Below are 20,667 nucleotides of genomic sequence, written 5' to 3'. Positions count from 1 at the left end.
GTGAGGTATCAATGAGATTTCAGGGAGGTATCAATGAGATTTCAGTGAGGTATCAATGACCAGGCAGGGTGCAAACAAGTCTGAGAGTTTCCCTCCATGCACAAAGCCTCACTGCAGACTCAGAGCGTCTCCCAACCCCACTCAGGAAAAGAAGGAGTAAGAGAGACATCAATTTCCAGAGCTCTGCGCCAAAATCCGGCCTTCGCCTTTGAAAGCGTAATTTATTCAAGCTGCTTTATTATTGCAGAGCCCAGCGTCGACGGGGGATTACGGAGAGGTCACAGCTGGAGCAATAACAATAATAAGAAAAAATAGAGAAGTCGGGAGAGCGTCTTGTGTGAGTTCACCGTGCAGCAGGGACACACTTTTTTTGAAGCCAAGGTGTTGGAAAGCACGGGAAGAACATCCCACGTGCCACCTACTTAACACAAAAGTGGCATCCAACAAATCTTTGGGGGAGCAACAGGGACGGGGGCTTCACACCCCCTCTGTTTGTGAACCCAATTAGGCATATGTTGAGGAAAGGGTGTATGTATATTAGATTTTAATTAAGCAGTGTTAATTATAATCTATGAGATGTGCTTACTGCTTATCTGATAATTATGAGAAAGCCAATTTGGCTGCTGGCTTGTGACTAATTAAGTGGAATTAGTAATGATAATTATAGATTTAATTTTTGTTTGCCTTTATTGGCAATGGGGGGGAAAGCAGCTTCCAGGGCTGGGTGGGACCGGGATGGGAAAAGTCATGGGGAAAGGTCACCACGCCAGGAATTTGGCCCACAGAATGGGGGTTTGTCCAGGACTTCCCAGAAAAGGGGGATTTTTGGTGGAAAAAAACCCAATTTGGCATTAAAAAATAAAGTTTTGCTGGAAATGCTGATGGAAACAAAGTTCTGCTAAAAAGAAGCAGTTTTGTGGAAGATTGGGCTGGGTTTTGCCAGCTCATTGCACAGGCAGCCGGAGTCTTTAAAAAGAAATGGAAAATCTTGGGCAATTCAGGGAGTTTGACTTTTCCAGCCCGCAGGGGGAAATTCCCTGGCGATCTCTCCCCTTCCTCCCACACCCACCATGACCCTGACTCCTATTCTCAAGAAAAAGAGTATTTTTCAGCACTTCTTTTTTTTTTTCTCTCCCCCACTGTAATTGATAAGCTATAAAATAAACGCCAAATCCTGCAAAAACCACCCAATCCCTGGGAATGGGACTTGCAGATTTTAAACATGCCCACAGGTTGCTCTGCCTGGCTGCAAGTCTCCTTGAAATACTCGTTTTCCGCCCTTTCCGAGCGTGCACTGCGCTCAGAGGCTGCCAAATTGACCCAAAACATAAAAGCAAAGCTTTTGTGTGAGGCAAAGAATAAAATCACAAGGAAAAAAAGCGGGAGGGGGGGAGGGGGGAAATAAATATATTGCAGCTGGATTTTTAAAAGGCCCAGCTAAACTTGCAGCTGCACGACAGCACGTGGAGCTGTGCAAGCTCAGCTAATGATAATTAAATCTCCTGCTGCAGGGGTGAACAGCAATTTCGCGCTACGTCTGCTGCCCGGGATGAGAGCTCTCCCGGGAAAAGCCACGGCAGCAGCACAGGGCCGGAGGGTCAGACCACGGCGATGCTCTGCTCACTTGCCAGGCAAAACCCGGAGCTCGGGATGCTCTGCCCGGCGCCTTCCCGAGAAGAGCATCTCCAGCGCCGAGTTAAATAATACATGGCCATCCCAGGGATAAATTCCAGGCGGAGCGCGGGGAAGACAATGCCGGCTGACTGCATTAAGGCAGCAGCCCCGCTGCAGCCGGGCTCATTTGCGAGGCCCTGCTGCAGAGGGGGGTCCCCGCTGCGGCACCCCCAGCTCCTCGGCGAGGACTGCTCAGCGCTGAGCTCCGCGGAACGCGCCTGACCTGACTGCAAAGCGGCTCTTTGCATCCAGAGCCAGGGCGTTCCTGGGAAGCAGCCTCGGGAAGGGGCTGCGGGACCAGAGCGCTCCTCTTTGCGCGCCCGGCAGAGGCCCCGGCGCTGACCGAAATAGACTCTTTGCCCAGCTACTGCCCGGCTAAATTCGGTGCCCACCCCCCCTCCCCCCCCCCGGATCCAGGGAAGCGGCGCAGGACCATTAGCCGGATCTCTCGTGTCACATCAGGAATCCTTCACCGCGCCAGGCCGGGACACAGCGTGCCAGGAGCCGGCTCGCACAGCTCCCGAGGAAGAGGATGGCACAGAGGTGATGCTCCTTACTGGAGGAAGCAGGAGTGGGACAAACCCCAAGCCCTGGCCGCCTGTGAGCATTAAAGATTATTTGCCAGACAGGCTCTTGCCCTGACCTCTGTGGTGGCTGGTTTAAAGAGATTAAATGACAGCACATCCACAATTTCTGGGTTGGGTTTTTTTTGCTTTTTTTCATTTCAGCAGTTACTCGAAAATAGGCCTGTTTACAGAGGGAGAAATTCCCCACGAGTCACACGCTATCCAGACCAAAAAATATTGCCAGCATCACCCCGAAGTGACCAAAACACATGCACAGATGTGCAAGATTTGACCTCATTCCTAATGATATTCAGAGTTTGTGCAGCCATGGACACCCCCACAAACTCCCTCCAGGGTTTCCACCTGGGATCCTGCAGCACATCAGGATCCATTAAAACAGGGCATCACACTTAAGTGCATTTGCTGAATCATCCATTCCAGCTCCTGGACGTTATTTCTCCATGACACGTTAAATACCTTCCCTTCCTGTCCTAAAGAGCTGTGGGATGCACTGGGAGGAGCACAAATGGTTTTGGCTCTGACTTGATGCTCAGCTCTGCAAGGGAATTGTTCACTTGGAATCCCCTGATGAGCAAGAGAGCTAAGAGAGGTCAGTGCCCAGCCCTCGAGGGATAAATAATACTCCGGCTCCACACCAGGACCTCCTGTTGAACACTTCCACCTGTAGTTGGCAAAGGATGAATCACTGAGTGCTTACCCACCCCTCTGAAATGAGGAGTAATGGGGTTTTAAGAGAATAATGCTTTATAACACTCAGCATTCTGTTGGATAAGGAAAAGACAAGGCAGAAGCCAGGAGCTGATAAAAGCTACAGCTTGTAATTCCATTGCACCTTCTCCACTCAATAAATGGGTTTCAGTCAGAGCATCTCTTCCACCCAACCCAAAAAGGACCTGAAGGGTAAGTTGATTGCATTGATCGTGCATGCATTTTCCCGGCAGGGAAACTGGCCCAGTCCCTGGCTGCTCCTGTCCAAAGTACTCCACTTACTTATTACGGGAATATCGCCAGAGACTCCAGGGCCAGGGAGCGGGACGCTACGGGGAATGCATTGCTCTCTGCGTGCTGGGAACATTAAGTGGGAAGGCAGAGCAGGGGGGTATGGCAGCGGCTCAGCTCTTCCCCAGCACAGCCCCTGGCAGCCAATCACTCCTGCCACGGGTTTTGCCAGCCCCGTGGGATCCTTCCCACAGGACTGTCGTTAACCCTTGTGAGAACAGGAGGACTCCAGAGGGGAGAGCAGCATGGATCTGCTAAGACAAACTGCTCTCAGGCTGCTCCTGTCCCCCATAGCCCTGTCATACCTCACATGTGCATCCTCCAGGCAAAAAACTCCTTCTCCAACCTCCCTCGATCCCCACACCCAGCGGTGACACTGCTCAGGGGTCCAGCCCTGAGCCAAACCACCTCCTCTGCTGCTCCCCAGCTGCCCACCGCTTTAGGGTCTGCTGGTGTGACCATCCCCATCGCTAAAACCCTGCCTGTCTTCCCTGAGGAAGAGTGTAAATCACTGGACTCGGTACAAAGCACAAACTCCCCTCGGTACGATCAGCCCTGCCTTCGGGAATCCACTGCATGGAGGGCACTGCCATCCTAAACCAGCCACAGGGAAAGCTGCTGAAACAAGGGCTCTGAGCCCAAATTCAGCATCGAATCCCAAAACTGGAGTAGAAGGCATTGCACAAGCTCTGTGTCCCAGCTGCTCATGCCCTTTGCGCGGTCATGTCCCTCCTAAAGGGCGGCACACGTGCCTGGGAGGTGGGAAGCGGACATCCCTGGGCAGCACCAGCCTCCCTGCTCCACTGCAGGAGTGACAGGCAGGACCCAGGGCAGGCTGGCAGCCTCACATCAGCCCTGCCCAGCCGGGGGAGATGGGCCGGGGTACCTGGGTTTGCTAATTAACCCCGAGGCAATGCCCTGCCCACACGGCAGCGCTCCTCCAGCAGAGCTGCCCCCCGCCTCTCCCGGCAGGAGGCTGAGCTGTGCCTTGCCAGAGTGTCTTCGAAGGAGAAGGCTATCAGCTCCAAACAGCCGAGACCTTTAGCTCAAATCCATTAATCCTCTTTATTAAACCCGGGTCACCTCTGAGTCCTGGCAAATTAACCAGCATCTCCCCACTGCAAGTACATCAAGAGGAAACGCGCTGTACAGCGCCTGTAATTTTCATGGACCAGGGCTCCGGGGTCAGAGGGCTTCCCGGGCTCCAGTCTCTGCCTTTGTCAATTTAAAAGGGAACATCGGCTTGCGCTTGTATAAATTACGAGAGAGGCAGAGCAGGGGGCCCGGGGCGCCCACAGGGCACTAGGCCAGCTCCAGCCGTGCCACTGCCTCCTCTCCTGCCTGGGGACAGAGCAGGGGACAGCGAGGCCATGAGCACGACTACCCTGGGGGGAAAAATGGGGCTGGAGATATCCTCTGAACAGCTGGACGGGCAGGGCACTGCGCCTGGCATCCTCTAAGGCTACCTTGGCCACGTGCCTTCTTACTGCCTCTAATAAATGGCACATCCCTGGTGCCAGCCCAGCTGGGGAGCAACAGAAAGGGAGACTGGAAGGGCTTTGCTCCAGCTCAGAAGTGGGTGGAAAATTGCTCCCTTGTTGCCTGAAATTTCACCATTTGAAATATCTCCCCCTTTCTGCGCTGTCCTGTTGGAGCCACTCTACTCTGAATGCTCACCAAGCCAGCACCAAAGCCAGAGCAGCTCTGGTTCTGAAGAGCCAAGGATATTTAGCTGGGCTGGGGAAGACCTGGGGCCAAATCCCTTGTAAAAACTAATTGTACACCCAGTAGAAGAGCTGCAAAAGAGAAAGCCAGCCCAGCCTGGCCTGGGGAAGAACTCTGTGTGGGCTGAGGGATAAGGGCAACACAGGGATCAAAGGTCACAGCACTCCCTTCCTCAGCTGGGGCTCCTCCTCCTCCTCGAAACAGCATCCTCAAGATAAGCAAGCTTCCCAGAGCCAAGCAAAGAGTGCTCCTGCACTCTGTGAGTGAAGATAACAAAATAAACATTTTTCATGGGGAAAAAAATGTGGGAAAATTTCCAAGAGGCTCCGTAAAAGCTGTAAGCATCCCATCTATTCCCCTAAGACAACTCCACACCTGGCACTTCCCAGCACATTCTCCATCCGTAGCTTTGCCATAGGGCTATAAATCCACTATCTTTGGCTGAAATTGCTCTGGTTTTATACCAGCCTAAGCCAGCAGAGACTGAGCTGGGGAACCGTGGTCCAAAGGCCAGGATGCTCACCCTTAACTCAGTCCAAAGGCACAAGGGGTTTTCAGCCTGGGGTTAAGATAAAGGTAGGATTAACACACAGCATCTCAAATCTCCCAGCTGTCAGCTTGTATCACAGCTTTAGTTTTTTATTAAAAACATCATTTCCTGCTGTATTTAATCACGGCAAGGTCATTTCAGTGACAGTTGTCAGCATCCTGGCCAAGGAGCCAGAGGAGCAGAGCCCTGGCCTGCTGGCCAGATGAAAGGAGGGGATGCTGGGTTTTATTTCCTTGTTTTCAATTGAGAGGTGCCTACCTCGGTGTGCAGATTAAGGTGCGGGTGGGCCAGTGTCAGCCCCCCATGGGCAGAGATGGGAAGCTGCCTCTTGCTCTGCTCATCAGGAGCCCCGAGGAGAGAAATTGCATAGTTCTCCCTGCAGGCCTCTGCCCACCTCGAACCAATTTCTGCTCCTTTTAATTCAATTCAGCTCCTCCTGACCTTGGCTGGCTGGAGTTGCAGAGTTTCTCTCAACAGATAGCACCAATTACAGAGGTGTGAAAATGGAAGGTTTTCAATTCGGAGAACAAACCCAAGAAACAGGTACTTTATTGAACTGAGAATCAGGGGATGGGGGATCTGGCATGGGCATGGGCTCAGCAATATCACCTGTGCTCGCTCTAAAAACCAAATTCTGGGGCTGATCCCTCCAAGAGCAAAGACATCCCCGGGGCTGGGGTGGCAAATGCCAGCAGAGGTGCAGGTTCAGGTGTGCAGAGCCGATGGCACCTGGAGCTGAGGGACACAGAAGCCAGCGCTACATCCCTGGCACAACGCCTCGCTCATTAGCAGCTGCATGCTCGTGCATTCCCCACCGGGCTGATTCCAGACCCTCGGAATCAGATCCGACACATCTGACACAAACTGAGTTTGCTTCCCCACAGCAGATCCTGGCTGGACTGACTCTGCAGCATCTGCAGCCCAGTCCATCCATTAGGCACAGCAGCACCTCCCTCCACACCACTCTGCTGTGACACCACATTTTGTCCTCCCACAAAACCGAGGACTGTGGGTCAAGCCTCTGGACACACGAGTGGCAGCACGAGCCTGGTCAGATCTGGGTAGGAGAGCTCTGGCAGGATGGTGGAGCTGCCTGACAGCCTCAGCAGTGAGATCAGCACATGGGCTGACTTTAGAAAAACTGCACAGTACAGCCTGTGATGATCAGAGAGTCGCCAGACAAAAGCGGGAATGTTCAGTTCATGGGAAGGAGGCAGGGAAAAGCACTTCCCTGAGCTGAGCTCACTGAAGCTCTTTGCCCAACATGCCCTGATGCTAAAAAAAAACCCCAAAAAAGTGAAGTAAGAAGTCCTAAATGCCCAGGATAGAAAATGGGGTTACACTCACGGGAAGCAGAACCACTGAGTACGATCCCCCACCATCTCTGGATATTTCCAGGTACCTCACAGGCTGCAAGGATGCAAAAAAGCCTCCCCCAGACCTGAATATTCCCCTCTCCAGTCCTGTCTCCACCCAACTGGTCAGACCATCAGCACTATGCCCATGTGCTAACCAAGCCCCAGGGTCTCCCTTTAATCCAGACGCTGGAGACTTCTCCAGACTTCTCCCCATCCCTGGAGAGTTCAAAGCCAGGAAACCTGGTCCAGTGAAAGATGCCCCTGCCCATGGTGAGGACGTGGGATGAGATGAGTGTTAAGGTCCCTTCCAACCCACTCCATTCTGTGATTCTGTGATTCCCTTCCTTGATTAGGAAAACATCGCATTTCAAAGCTCTGCCCTAAAGGCCAACACACAAAGAGCAAGAGGATCCTGCCAGTCGGAATTTTGAGCAACTGCCTGTCCCTGCTGGCACATCTGAGCAGGCTCGGCCTCTCCTTTCAGGGTCCCAGAACTGGGGGGCCACCAAATACAAGAAGTGACTCATTCCTGCCACTCTCCCAAGAGTTCCAGGACTCGGAGCAGCTCGGAGCGTGGTTTCCAAGCCAGTGCACGGCCCCTCCTGTGCCTCCAGCCAAGCTGTGACCGCGGCTCCTGCGGCGCTGCCCATAAATCCTGCAGCCCGGTAAACAGCGGAATTACGGTGCCCGCCATTGCTTAGCTGCCTTTGACACTAATTGCTCTGTGGAGTGTGTGCAACTGGCAACACCTTATTAAAAGTGAAATATATTATACTGTCCACTTATTGCGACTTTATAAAGATAAAGTATCCCGAGGATACAGAGTGGCTGGCAAAGGCAGCGGCTCCCGGCCTCGGAGCGGCCGGGGGATGCTGCAGCGCACGGAGCCGAGGCAGGGCAGGCACTGACAGGACAAATGTGTGCTCTCCACGAAATTCCAAAGAGTATTTCCATCTGGAGACCAAGGGCTGAGTGAAGAGCGTGCTTGAGAATTTCTCCTCTCTTCATCTCCTGCTTTCAGCTCCGGGATCATCACTCTCAAACCTCAGGGGAAAGGCAGGCAAAGATACAACGCGAAAGGGCAGGGGGATCAATCATGCGCTGCCCTCCTGCCAACCTGGAGAGGAGCACAGGGTGCCCCTCGACTCACAAAGTCAGGCTGATCATGAATTCACAGTTTCCTACTTCCAGACATCACTGCCTGAGCTGTGGTACAGCCTCTCCTGCCAGGACACAAACTGGGGCACCCAGTGCTCCGAGGGCGGGTCCAAAATCCTGGTGATGCTCCAGCTCCCTGTCAGGGCAGTAGAGAGATTTTAGCACCCAATGTATTGATCCTGCGCTCTTTCTCCTGTGTTTCTCAAAGCAGGAAGCCAAACTCCACTGTTTCACAAGGAAAAACGCACTTCAGATTTGGAGCTACAGCAAGGACACGTCTCTTAACACGTGTCTCTGCACATGCCTTGGGCAAGTCATTTTCCCTCTTTATTCCTTGGCTCCCCTGTCTACAAAAACAGGTACAATGAAATTTCTCTCCTCCGTGAAGTATTTTAAGATCTGCTGGAAACAACCGCTGTGTAAGAGTGAGACCTGATATCACCGAGTTTCAGTAATAAACGTTTTGATCCAGGCCCCCCGGCCTCGTCTCACCAGGTAATTTTGGAAGAATTTTTGGGTTTATTTTGAATTGATGGGCTATTTCTGGTTGGGAACACAACAGACAGGAGGAAGGCAGACACAGGAGATGCCATCAAAGGCACTTCTGCAGCCTGCAGTGCTCACAAAGAGGTGGTGAGCAGAGAGGGCACAGAAAACCCACCCATATGGGGTAAGTATCAGCTTCTGGGGACTTCTTTCCAGTAAAATTGAGATATTCCCCAGGCACATCACAAAAGTCATTGCATCCACATCCCTCCTGTGCTGTGGAGAGTACAGATAATATTATTTATCACTTACTGGTCATCTCCCCTGTGGCAGAGAGGAGAAACCCTCCTCCCACCAGCCCATGTGGTGCACAAACAGAGCCTGCATCCCACTTTGATTCCTGAAGGAAACGGCACGTCCTCAGCAACGGATTTGAAATATCCGGAGTCTCGGGTTCAACAAGTTCAAATCCAAGCAGGATCAATACCTTCTCACTCCTGAGGTATCAGCAGGTAATTGGGTATCGTGCAGTGATGAGTAACCTAGTTTGCTCAGAAACTGCAAACTTTAATCTTCATCCATTCCTGGTACATAGAATAGCGAGGGAGGAACAGATCAAAGGAGAACAGATCAAATTCAGCTGCATTTGGACCCAGATTGCAGAAAAAAGGACTCATTCTTAAGCAAAATGGCTCAGGCTTCTGAGGTTCAACATCTTGAGAAACTCAAGTACAACACAAGGCAGAGAAGTCACCGCTTGTCCAGTGCAGCCACCCGCAACCCCAGTGCCACCTCCCCCAGGGTTTAGGCTGCTCCTGACCCCCCACCTTGGACCAGAGCCCTCTCCAAATTCACAGAGCAGCATCTGAGCACCTCAACCTCTCCAAATATCTATGACTCCCACCCCAGCCCTCTCCCCTTTTTTCCCACTTCCAGCCCTGCAATGCCCATGGCACCAGCCCTGGCGCGGGTGAGGAGAAGCTGGTCCGGCTTTCCGAGAGGGAAGGTCCCACCTCTGCCATGGAAATGAGAAGTGCCAAGGTAGACTTATGGGCAGAGCGAGACAGAAAAGCACCGGGGGCAGCAGAATGACCTATTTGACAGATTTCCCTGCCGATCAAAGCTAACTTTGCTGAGAGCTTTTGACATCTGATTAATTACGTGGCTCTGGCTCGCCTGAAAATCCCGAGTTTCCGGCAGCCCTCGCCTTTCATCCTCACAGCCCTTGGCAGCCGAACCTGCTCCCCTTGTGCCAGCAGAGGAGGGGATGGCAGGAGGTGGCTTTGCCAAAAGTCTTGGCCCATCCCTGGGAGGAAGGAGATAAGGAGGGCGAGGGACAGCCGGGGACAGAGCCCCTTTGTCTGAGGTGCCTTTTGTCACGGGGAGATAGGAGGAGGCTGCCGTGTGCTGACATTTCGGTGACCAAATTAAAATGCACCGCCACAGAGACTAAATGTCATTAGCCTCATTAGAAGTGATCGCATTAAAATAAACAACAAAAAGAAAAAAAAAAATTGAAGTGGAAATTAGCCAATGCCATTAAATGAAATAAATAAATGGGGAGATCCAGCGAGGACTGCACAGCCGATGCCAAGGGAGCGGTGAGTAAGGGAGGGGCACAGTGGGAGCAGCCAAGGTCTCCACGAGCTCTGCTGCCACCCAGGAATGTGATGAGACAAGTCCACTGCTGGTGTGGCCCCAAACGGAGCTGCCTCTTTGGGACAAGTCTGTGGGGTCCCAGTCTATGGAGTGTTTGGGGCTTCCAGACTGTTCCAGGTTGGCTTTAAGGACCTCAACGCCCACATCCCCCGGGGCTGGCTCTGCGGGCACTGCTCTGCCAGCACCTCTGCATCCCGAGGGATGCACCCTGCGTGCTGCTCTCGCAGGAAGGAGGATTCCTTAAGCAGCGTCCAGGTTTCTCTTGGATGCTTCCCAGTCAATTACCGGCCAACACCAACTGCATTTGGCTGATGTGGTGTGACAGGACCGCCACACGAGGTGGAAGGCTTGGTGAAAGAAGTGCTGCTTTGTCCTTGGGAAGAGAGGAATTTTTCCTCTAGCCCCCTCTTGCTATGCAAACGCCATTTCCTTTGGGGCGGGAGAAGTCATCAGAGGGCCCTTGCAAGATCCTGCTTATGACAGAGCAGATTTGAAAGCCCAGAGATCTCCTTCCCCCTCCTTCCCTTCTGTCAAAAATTATAATCATCATTTTCCAGCCTGCTGAACAATCAAAGTGTGGCCTATATTTGCTGGAGCTCCTTCCACATGCTGCATGCATAGCAACAAGTCCAGGAAACAAAAGCCAGAAGTAAAGAGTTGGGAGAGAGGAGGCAAAGGGCTGGCAAAGGGACAGCAGGGGGACACTGCTCGGAAAACATGTGGGGAACGGCCTGGCGCAGCCCAGTTTCACCAGTTTGGAGCTGCTCTGAGGGCCAAAGCCCCGCACGAAGACCTCTTCTTCCATCCTCTGCAAGGAGCATGGGAATACGCATGCCTGGGAAGTTTGGTTAGTGGAAAGGCCGGTTCCAGATGGAAGCCCAAGCCCTCCTGCTGCAGGGTCAGCTGGTCCTAGTGTGGCTGAGGAGCCAGGAGGAGCAACCCATGGGGTGAGCCACACAGGACAAAGCCACATGAAGCATGGGTAACCCCAGCTGCTCTCCTGGGAATCCCTCAACCTCTGGAAAACCCCACCAGTGCACCAGCTCTGCTCAACACTGCAGACATCCCCCTTGGCTTTGCTGTCCAGGCAGTCTGAGCTGCTGAGGTCCCGGTCCCAGCATCCCATCCTGAAGTACAGAGCTCACAGGGAAGCTTTCCTGGGCTGCCCCTTCCCTGCACTTTGCAGCCCGCTTCAGTCTCCAGAGCAGTCAATCCAGCACTTTTCACTAGCGCTGAATACACAGAAAAGTAAACCTAAAAATATCTCCTCTTTTTCCCCCTTCCTTGCCTCATCTCACACGTGTCCCTGGCACACATGACTCTGCCGCACAGGCAACAGGTTCAACTTCCCAAAAACAGCTCCTCCCAAGGAGATGGCTCTCAACACTGACGGGTCCCTGCAGTACCTGAGCGTCCCAAACCACTGCCCTCAGCTGTCTGAGCCTAAGGTGGAACTAAAGGGAGAATCCCCCGCTCCCACCCAGCCAGACCCCGCAACACCTGGGCTCGGGGTGACACATCCCCTGCCACCCTCACCAGACAAGCCACCTTGCCTGGTGACCCTTAGAGGGTGAAAACATGATCTCAGAGCTTTGGAGAAGCAGGCAGGGAAGTGTTTCTTCCCTCTAAGCATAAAACGAAGAGGAGCTCCCTGGAAAAACCCACCCACGGAGCAGCAAGTGTCAAAGCCAACTCTGTTATGTGCTGTTGCCGCACTGGTAATTATAAGTACCGTGCCTTCATTAGGCAAAGATGACTGGGAGGCAAGGAGATTTGCAGCAAAGCTGTTATTATTTTTAAGTTTAAACAAAGAGGAGAAGTGTGACAGCTGAAATCACTCCCCATCCTGCACACACCAGCAGCCGAGAGCATCTCAGGAGATGCTCATAGGTAAGAAGGGTTCAGGACCAGTGCCCAGTTTTGCCTTACTGGGGAGGGGAAAAGGCAGGGTTGCAAAGCTGGGGGTAACCCCAGGGTCGTGAAGGAGATCACAGATAAAAACCAGCAAGCTTTCCTCTATCCTCACCTGACTGAAACAGAAGGATCCTCCTGGGTACCCTGCTCCCCCCAAACCGGTCAGGGTTCATCGCAGCACCCCAACAGCCTCACTCATCAACTTTGGTTTCTTACCAAGCAAAGCACTAACTCCAAATTTCATATTCAAGTGTAAAATATGAACACAGCTGTTTATGCAGCTCAAAATTCACCATAACCAAATATTCAAGCCTTTGGAGAAGATTTTCAAAGGCGTCAGTTAAGGCACACAGCTCCCATCGGTGCCTTTGAAACATCTCTCCCTTTTCAGTCTTTCACAGGGATTCGCACCAGCAAAAGCTCCTCCACCCGGCCGTCTGCAACCACGGAATGCACAAAGGAGACGCTGTCAAAGAGAAGCTGCTGGAAAACGCAAAGCAAGGTTCAGCACTTTGGGGCATCCTGAAAGGCAGCTGCCAGAGCCACCAGCCCCGAAACCCACAGTCCCCAGGGCAAATTGTTCTGGGAACTTGCACTGGGGGGTTTTGCACAGAGCCAAGAGTCGTGTGTGCCTCTTTTCCCATCACACTCCCTCCCCACATCGTTTGGAAATGACAGCGAGTGCTGCTCCTCCCCAGCAGAAATAAAACCTCCTCTCAGAGACCAGCACCGACCTTTTCCCTGTCCTGGGAGCCAGGGGATGGAGAAACCACCCTCTGACAGGGAAACTACAGGCCAGGCCTCAGGCAGAGGCAGAGGAAGACCAGACAGTGTTTTTGGGCTCACACCCCATCCTGCTTGGACATCTTCTGCAGCTTCCCTGGCTCGTGGAAGACTGATGGTTGCACTGCCTTATCCACACCTATCCCCAGCCTTTGGGAGAGGACAGAAAATCCCTTTAAGCCCCTCTTGCTCATATTGAAATGACACTAAAGCAGAACTAATGTGCTCCAGGTACTTATTCTCAGGCTTAGTTGCAGGGATCAGCAGCCCTCCACTAGCCCAGCATCCCCCACTGGAGAGAGGTGATGGTCATGTCACAGGCAGTGGGAAAAGTGTGCTCCTGCAACAGGGACCGCTTTGGGAAGGGATGGGAAGATGTTTTTGATGCCTGCAATGTCTACCTTGTAAATTTAGACAGATTTTACAACCACCACCAAAGCCAGGCTGCCTCAGCACAGATGAGGTCGCACAGAGTCTCTGGGAGGATGCAGAAAGCAGGTCCTGGGTGCAAGGGTGATGGGGGAGCACAGGGGGACACCCCAAGCTCTACAAGCTTCACCTTGAACCCAGTGCCCTGGAGCAGTGAAAACCGGGATTGTCCATCTCTGCCTGCACTGCCACATTTCTGACCTCTGAAAGGAGCCACTGCCATGACAAGTAATTTCCCCCAGCCTGCAAAGGAAGCAATATAAATGTCTGAAGAGGCTGATGAGCATTGATTTTTGCCACCTGTAGAGCCATGATGTCACCCTGTAACTGCAGCTCAGCCAAATAGGTTCCCCCCGCCCCAAATTCCTTCTCCGTCACAGCCCACCCTCATCTCAAAACAGCAGCACCCACAATGCCCAGCAGCTCAAAGCGTTTGCCAACAGCTTGACAATTAAATTACCCACTCACCTCCCTATCCTGCAGTGCTGGGCTCATTAAAAATCCTAAGCATCCTTCCTACCTCAGAGAGCAACCCATGTCCAGGAATCTGCCTCCCCCAAGGCTCCAGATGACAACAGCATTAAGCCCTCAAAATTATTTTAGATAGAAACTTGTCTTACAAAGAAATAAAAAGCTGCAGAGTAAGACGCTCTCCATGACCAGAGGGGTCAGGGTTTCATTATTGCATTAACCTTTTGTGTCTTTAGATTCCATGAGAGTAAATTGGTAACGAGACGACACGAGACCCAATGGGAAAAATGCGTCTTTCCTAACAAAAATAAGAGAAGTGGGGAAGGACAGAGGTTGGGAGCAGGAGAAAGAGGAAAAACTGGCAAATAAGCTATTATGGCTAATAATAACTTTGTGATGCTATTTTCTGCAGGAGCCTTCAAGTTGTGATGTTTCCCTTCACTCTAATTACACCTTCTAAAAGCAGGTTCCCTTCTCACTTTAACCACCCCGTGTGAAACTCCCGCAGGATTCGGATAAAAACGGAAAGGGAAAGAGCTTGCTCTTCAGAAACAGCCTCTGCATATCCCAGGGGAGCGTCACCTGTATAAAACCCTTGGGATTACGCCTGCAAATAATAAACAGCTCAAAAAAAAACCCCACTTTGGGAAGGTGGAGGCTCCAACAGGCAGCAGGGACCATTCACCTTCCCTCTGCCATCCATGACTTTGCCAACACAACTCGTGTTCCATGACTGAAATTACTGCTGGGACAGGCTGGGCAGGGAGGGAAGACATCCAACCTCTGCAAGCCAGGCACAAATACAAAGGATTGGAGGCGTTCAAATCCAGGGCAGGAAGGCAAAGCACCAAGAAGCCCAGAGTATTTCCCTTCCTCTAATGCAGGCAGAAGGGTTTGGATTGATGGATTAAGGGCTGAGCCCAGCCAGGCAAAGCCCTGGGCTGGTTTAGCTCGGGGGACATCCAAAGCCAAAGCAGATATTGCTGCTTCATGGAAGTAAGAAGGGAAAGGTACAACTGCATAAATGTGGAACAAGAAGCCTCTCCCAAGCTTCTAGGGGCTTAATTGCAGGGGCCTTTTCCTTCCCTGGCACACACAGAGGCCAGAGCCAGCCCAGGCCTTGGCTTGGCCTTGGCCCAAACAGCCACATCCTGAGGAAACTGCAGCAGGACACCAGCAAACAGCAAATGTGCCCTGTCAGGCCTCTGCCAGCTCCTGCAGCTTAAGGACATCTCGATGACAACCCATCAAGTGCCACACGTCCTCCCATTTGGCCCGCACGGCTGCCTCCATCCATTTGTTTGCAATTCCAACCCACAGAACCTCATCCAGCAAGAGGGTGAAAGAGCCAGCGCTCTACTCAGCGCAGCCCTGCTGAGGCACGCCTGCCCCCACACCAGGCACACCTGCCCTGTCCTGCTCAAGATCTATTTTCAAAAAATCCCCTTAACGTGCACAAAGTCAGGCAGCTCAGACAGCCACGGCTCCCTCGTGCTCACGTGCTAAAATACAGATGCACCATTTTGGCTCCTGGTGTTGCTGAGGAGCTCGAGGCTCTGCTGTCAAGGGTTCTCCACCGCTGCTCCCCAGCCAGCCGAAGCTCAGCCCAGGGAGTAGTGCTGACCCCAGTGCTGATGCCCGTCCCAGCCTCCTGCCATCCCACGGAGTGGTACCCAGCCCATTCCAGGGGGTCTCGTACCCACTGATCTGCTCAGGTTGCACTGTGACAGCTCCAAAGGACCCCGGGATGTGGCTGGTCCCATGGCAGAAGCCTCCACAAGCAAGTTTTAACCCGAGAATCCTCATGTTCAGCACTGCTGTGGGCAGAGCTGTTTACCAGCTGTGACACGAGTAACCTCTCGCCACCAGCCTCGCCCTCTTGCCACACACACCACCCTGCACAGCAAAGCCCTAAACCATGGGCAGCTGCTGAAATCACAGCCGTGCCTCTCCCTGCCCTCCCGAGCCCAGCAGAATTCTCCCCGGCTGTCATGAAAAACACACGTTGGGTTAAGATCGGATCCGAGCCTCAACACCCAGTCCCCATCAGCTTGCACAGGGATGACAATCTTTCCAGCTGCTAAAAGTGCACATCATCATCAAAAATATGCCGGTGACTTGCTCCCCCCGGCGCTCAGCTCTGCTGTCCACCCCCACCGCCACCCTCAGTGGATGCAGCGCTCGCTGCCCCGCGAGCATCAGCACGGAGCCAGCGCTGGATCCAAACCCAGCATCTCCCCCCGGCAAGCCGTGGGGACGAGGCCAAGCCACATCTCGGGAGCCACCCGCTCAGTTCACAGAGGTTGCGGCACCGGCACGGCCTCCCCAGGTGCCTGGATTGAGGCGGGGGGCTCATTTTCACTTTGTAAAAGGGAGCGAGGGGCACGCACCGAGTTTGCCTGGCAGGAATCGGGGAAGCACGGATGAGGGGAGCGCAGGGAATAGCAAGACAGCTCTCAAAAGAGGGAGGGCACAGCAGGTGCCCAACTCTGAAGGGGGAAAACTGCATGAGCCCATCATTTGGAGGCAGAGGTTGCCCGAGGGGACAGACCCTCCCCAGCTCGGGGGCTGTAGGTGCCGGCACCGCTCAGGTACCGGCGGCTCGGTGCCCACCTGGGGGTCCAGCACGGCTCTCGGAGCCCCTCACTGGGAGCACTGGGCAGTCCCCCGCTGCAGAGCAACTCGCTGCCTGCCTGCATGTGCGCGTTCGTGCGCAATGTGCGCCGAGCCCGGGTCCCCGGCGCGCAGACCCCGCTCGGCTCTCCCACCTGCGAGCCCCTGCCCTCCCATCCGCTGGAGAAAAAGCTTTCTGCGCTACCTGGGATGAAGAGCAGGGCAGTGGTGGCCGTGAAGACGATCCAGCAGGCAGGATGGTACATCTTGGAGCTGCGGTAGGCGAGCGGCTGCTGTGCTTGCTGCTTGCTGCTGCCGCCGCTGCTTTTCCTCTGCGCTGAATTCTGAGCAGGTTTAAATCCAATGTTTGCAGAGGAAGGGAGACGGAGTTGGCGAGCTGGAGAGAGAAGGGAGCAGGCAGTCAGGGTGTCTGATCTCCCCTTGCACACGCACACACTCTCGCACACAACTGGCAGCAGGAGCACCAGGCTCCGTGCGTGCACCGGGAGCGCAGACCTCCTACCGGGCACCCATTGGCTCAGGATGCTGACTGACACACGCACACCCGCTCTTCTGCGGGCTTCGCTCCGCAACCGGGGAGTTAAATGCAGGCATCGACCCCCCGCGCATCCCTCCCGGCACCAGCTGGTGCCCGGGATGCAGGGAGCAGCCCCGGGATGGAGGGAGCAGCCCCGGGATGGAGGGAGCAGCCGCGGCAGGCAGGGAGCCCCGGGAGGCAGGGAGCAGCCTCGGCAGGCAGGGAGCAGCCCTGGGATGGAGGGAGCAGCCGCGGGATGGAGGGAGCAGCCCTGGGATGGAGGGAGCAGCCCCGGGATGCAGGGAGCAGCCCCCGGATTCAGGGAGCAGCCCTGGGATGGAGGGAGCAGCCGCGGATGGAGGGAGCAGCCGCGGGATGGAGGGAGCAGCCCTGGGATGGAGGGAGCAGCCCTGGGATGGAGGGAGCAGCCCTGGGATGGAGGGAGCAGCCGCGGGATGGAGGGAGCAGCCCTGGGATGGAGGGAGCAGCCCCGGGATGCAGGGAGCAGCCCCCGGATTCAGGGAGCAGCCGCGGGATGGAGGGAGCAGCCCTGGGATGGAGGGAGCAGCCGCGGGATGGAGGGAGCAGCCCTGGGATTCAGGGAGCAGCCCTGGGAGGCAGGGAGCAGCCGCGCACGGACACGGGCACGCTCGCACCGGCTCCTCGTGCACCAGGCGCCTGCAAAGGGGAATTTTTTCGTCCCCAGCCTGGAGCTGGCTGGTGGGGCAGCCGCAGGCTTCAGCCCCTTGGCTCGCCCTGCCCTCTGCTCCCCTTGCCGGGAAGGCAGCAGCAGCTTTTCCTACTGCTGAGGCAAACCAGGGAGCAATCCAAGCTTTTTAGCATGAGTGGGTGTTTTTCACACCAAATCTCTGAAAGCAAGCAGCAATCTTCCCTGTGCATCCCAACTGGAGACATGTTTTTTGCCTTCAGCATCTCACAGAGCCCCAAAAAGACACCGAGCTCGGGCTACCTGCTCCTGCAGACCCCCTACCCAATACCATCCCATACCAAGGAGTTCTCAGGCTCTCCTTTCCTTTCAGGATTCCACAATTTCCCTCCTGTCCCCCAGACCTCCCTCCTTGGCATGTTGCCACTGTGCTGAGCTCTGAGCATCCCCAGCACAGGGCTTGGACAGCTGCCCCGGCCATGTCCCTCTCTCACAGCCACCTCCAGACCAAGGCATTCGCCAGTTAGAGTTTGAATTTGCTGCATTGCCAAAAGAAAACAAAACAACAGGTTGCAAAGGTTAGTTTCCAAAAGAAATAATACTTATTTTTGACATTTTCTAAACAAAAAGATGTTTCTCATTTCTCATTAATTGCAGCTTTGTTAAAAACAGACTGTAAGCGGTTTTTTAATGCTTCAGGACAAATTTAAACCTTCAGTTTTGCTCAAAACCATCTCTTTCCCCACTAACTCAGGGCTAAAGGTCTCTTTTTGAGTTCCAGGCCAGCCCAAGAGAACTTTCAGCCCAATGCTTCAGATTTCCAGCTAACCCACCACAGCTTTCTGGCACCAGTGGCCACACACTGCACATTCCAGGGTTTCACTTGCTCCTCACCTTAGTCTCTGTTCTCATCTACACCTGGGCACGCTCTCACCATCCCTGGATCCCCAGGACACACCATTTTCCTGGATTCTTTTCCCTTGAGACTCCTTTTTGCATTAAACCATCATCCCAGGGAGCGCCTGGCTAAGAGACGTTCTGCACTGGGATGCAGGAATCCCGGAAGGATGATGGATCCACAAACACCAACTCCCACAACCTGCTACAGAGCTGGGGCCAGAACCCTTCAGCTCCTGGCATCCAAATCCAGCCACAAACCCCAAATCATTCCCTCCCCTCGAGTCTTTTTTCCCTTTTTCTCTCACCCACTTGCTACAACTCGATACCACCACATCCCCCTCCATGCACATCCCTCTTATCTGGGGTGTGATTTCCATACCCAGCAGCACCAGGAGGAGCAGGAATAGTGGGTTGGGTGCACAAAGCCGCATCCGTGGTGCTCTGGAAGGGGCATCCTCACCCACAGAGGAATGGGAGCCGAGCACACGCTGCCAGGACAAACTTTCTCTGGCTTTTAGCCATTAATCTTCCTTCATTTTCTACTCTGCACAAATAACCCACGAGTTTTTAAAAGCTTTTAACTCAACCATATTCCCACATTATCTGCTGAAGGCATCCCACCTCCTGCATCCTCAGGAAAGCGCCAAAGAAAACATGACTAAGGATTTAATTCCTTTAATTAGAGTAAAGTTAGGTTGTTTGACCTCTGAAAGAGCTAAATCATCTCACTGAGCCAAAACCAGCGAGCAGAGTGTCTCCCTCAGCCTGGGATGAGGAAAGGGCTATTTCTGTCCTGAATTTCCCTCTGACACCCCAACAGATGACACCACGCAAATTTATCCTTTGCTTCACAAGTATTTTGGGAAAACAGCTGCAAAGAGGCATTTGGGATTTCCCAGGGCTGCCAGGCGTGTGGCTGAATCCTTCCTGGCCAGCCCAGGGCAGGGACATCTGTCCCCAGGGGAAGCTGAGCTGCTCTGGGGCTCAGCTGAAGCCTGTGGCTGCAGCTCATTCTCCAAAACCCACACAGAGAGCTCTGAATCCACCCAAGGCAAAAAGAAATAAAGTTATCCTGGAGGAACTAAAGGAAATGAACAAAGAAATCGTTTCTAATTAACAGAAATGTTTGATGCACTCAGAACAAACATGTTGCTCTGCTTTCAAACCCTAAGTTGAAAAGCTATATTTGGGTAAGTTTCAAAACAACACATTCTTACTTTTTTTTTCTCCCACCACACTTCTCCCATTTGCTGCTTTTTTTCTTCACCTGGCAGTGATTATTACCCAAATCCAGCACACACCGAGCTGCTCTCTTTGCATATATTTTGGCCAATTAGGCTGGCACCCGAATTGCCAAACACAGCTCTGAGGGTGACCCCGGAGCACACCTTTGGTACCTTACTGCCTCTACCTTCCCATCTGCAAAACGGGAACAAATGTGCTTTGATCAGCCAAACAAATCCATCTCTGCTCACCAGCTCTGCAGGACCGAGCAGGCACTGGCCTGTTTCATTTGTTTGATTTCCAAGACACATAATAAAAAGGTGTATAAATATGTATTTAGCTGGTGGAGCTTTTCTGGGATATTTGGGGTTGTTTGCTTTCCTATGTCAAGCAGAGAACCTAAAATGCATATTTAAATTTGACAGGCAGCCCCTGATCAGAGAGGAGACATTCTGCTCCTCTGGGCACATTTAGACATGATTTTTGTGTGTATTTCCAGAGGTTTTTTTTCCCCAGCTGTCTCAGTGCATATTCACATCTGGGACCAGAGTAGTCTCTGGGGGAAATAACACATTTTCAGCGAAGCAGAGGTTTCCTCACCCTCTCCTTGCACAGCCGGGGAGAGAGGGCAGAGCAGCGCAGGAGAGCCGGATGAGGAGCACCCCTGCTCCCACCACGGATGCTCCATCACGATGCCCAGTCACCAGAGCAGCCTCCACTGGGCTGATCCCTCCTGCCAAAGGTGATCCCTACAGAGTCCCGTAGCACCGCATGCCACAGATCACCACTGCCACAGAGCGCTGGCTCCCTGCTGCTCCAGGTCCCCAGGACCATCCTTGCCCTGGCCACCTCCACTCTCCTTCCCACCCGAACCATCCCACAGGCTGGGCACACACCCCCACGGACCATCCCACCCGGACCAGTCCCAGGGA

General features: G+C 53.5%; 1 protein-coding gene across 1 annotated transcript in view; it reads right to left on the bottom strand.

Moving 5' to 3' along the window:
* OPCML (opioid binding protein/cell adhesion molecule like) overlaps positions 1-16,909 on the bottom strand; it is a 294,578-nt gene extending 277,669 nt beyond the window's left edge. The window contains exon 1 of the mRNA XM_039564746.1: positions 16,612-16,909. Within this exon, the coding sequence (XP_039420680.1) occupies positions 16,612-16,672 (61 nt within the window). The 5' untranslated portion in view covers positions 16,673-16,909. The remainder of the gene's footprint in view (positions 1-16,611) is intronic.
* Positions 16,910-20,667: the final 3,758 nt, after the last annotated feature.

The sequence above is a fragment of the Corvus cornix genome, chromosome 24, assembly GCF_000738735.6.
Source record: "Corvus cornix cornix isolate S_Up_H32 chromosome 24, ASM73873v5, whole genome shotgun sequence".
NCBI classification, from domain to species: Eukaryota; Metazoa; Chordata; class Aves; order Passeriformes; family Corvidae; genus Corvus; species Corvus cornix.
Note: the sequence above shows the minus strand (reverse complement) of the source record. Positions and strands in the feature narration are given on the sequence as shown.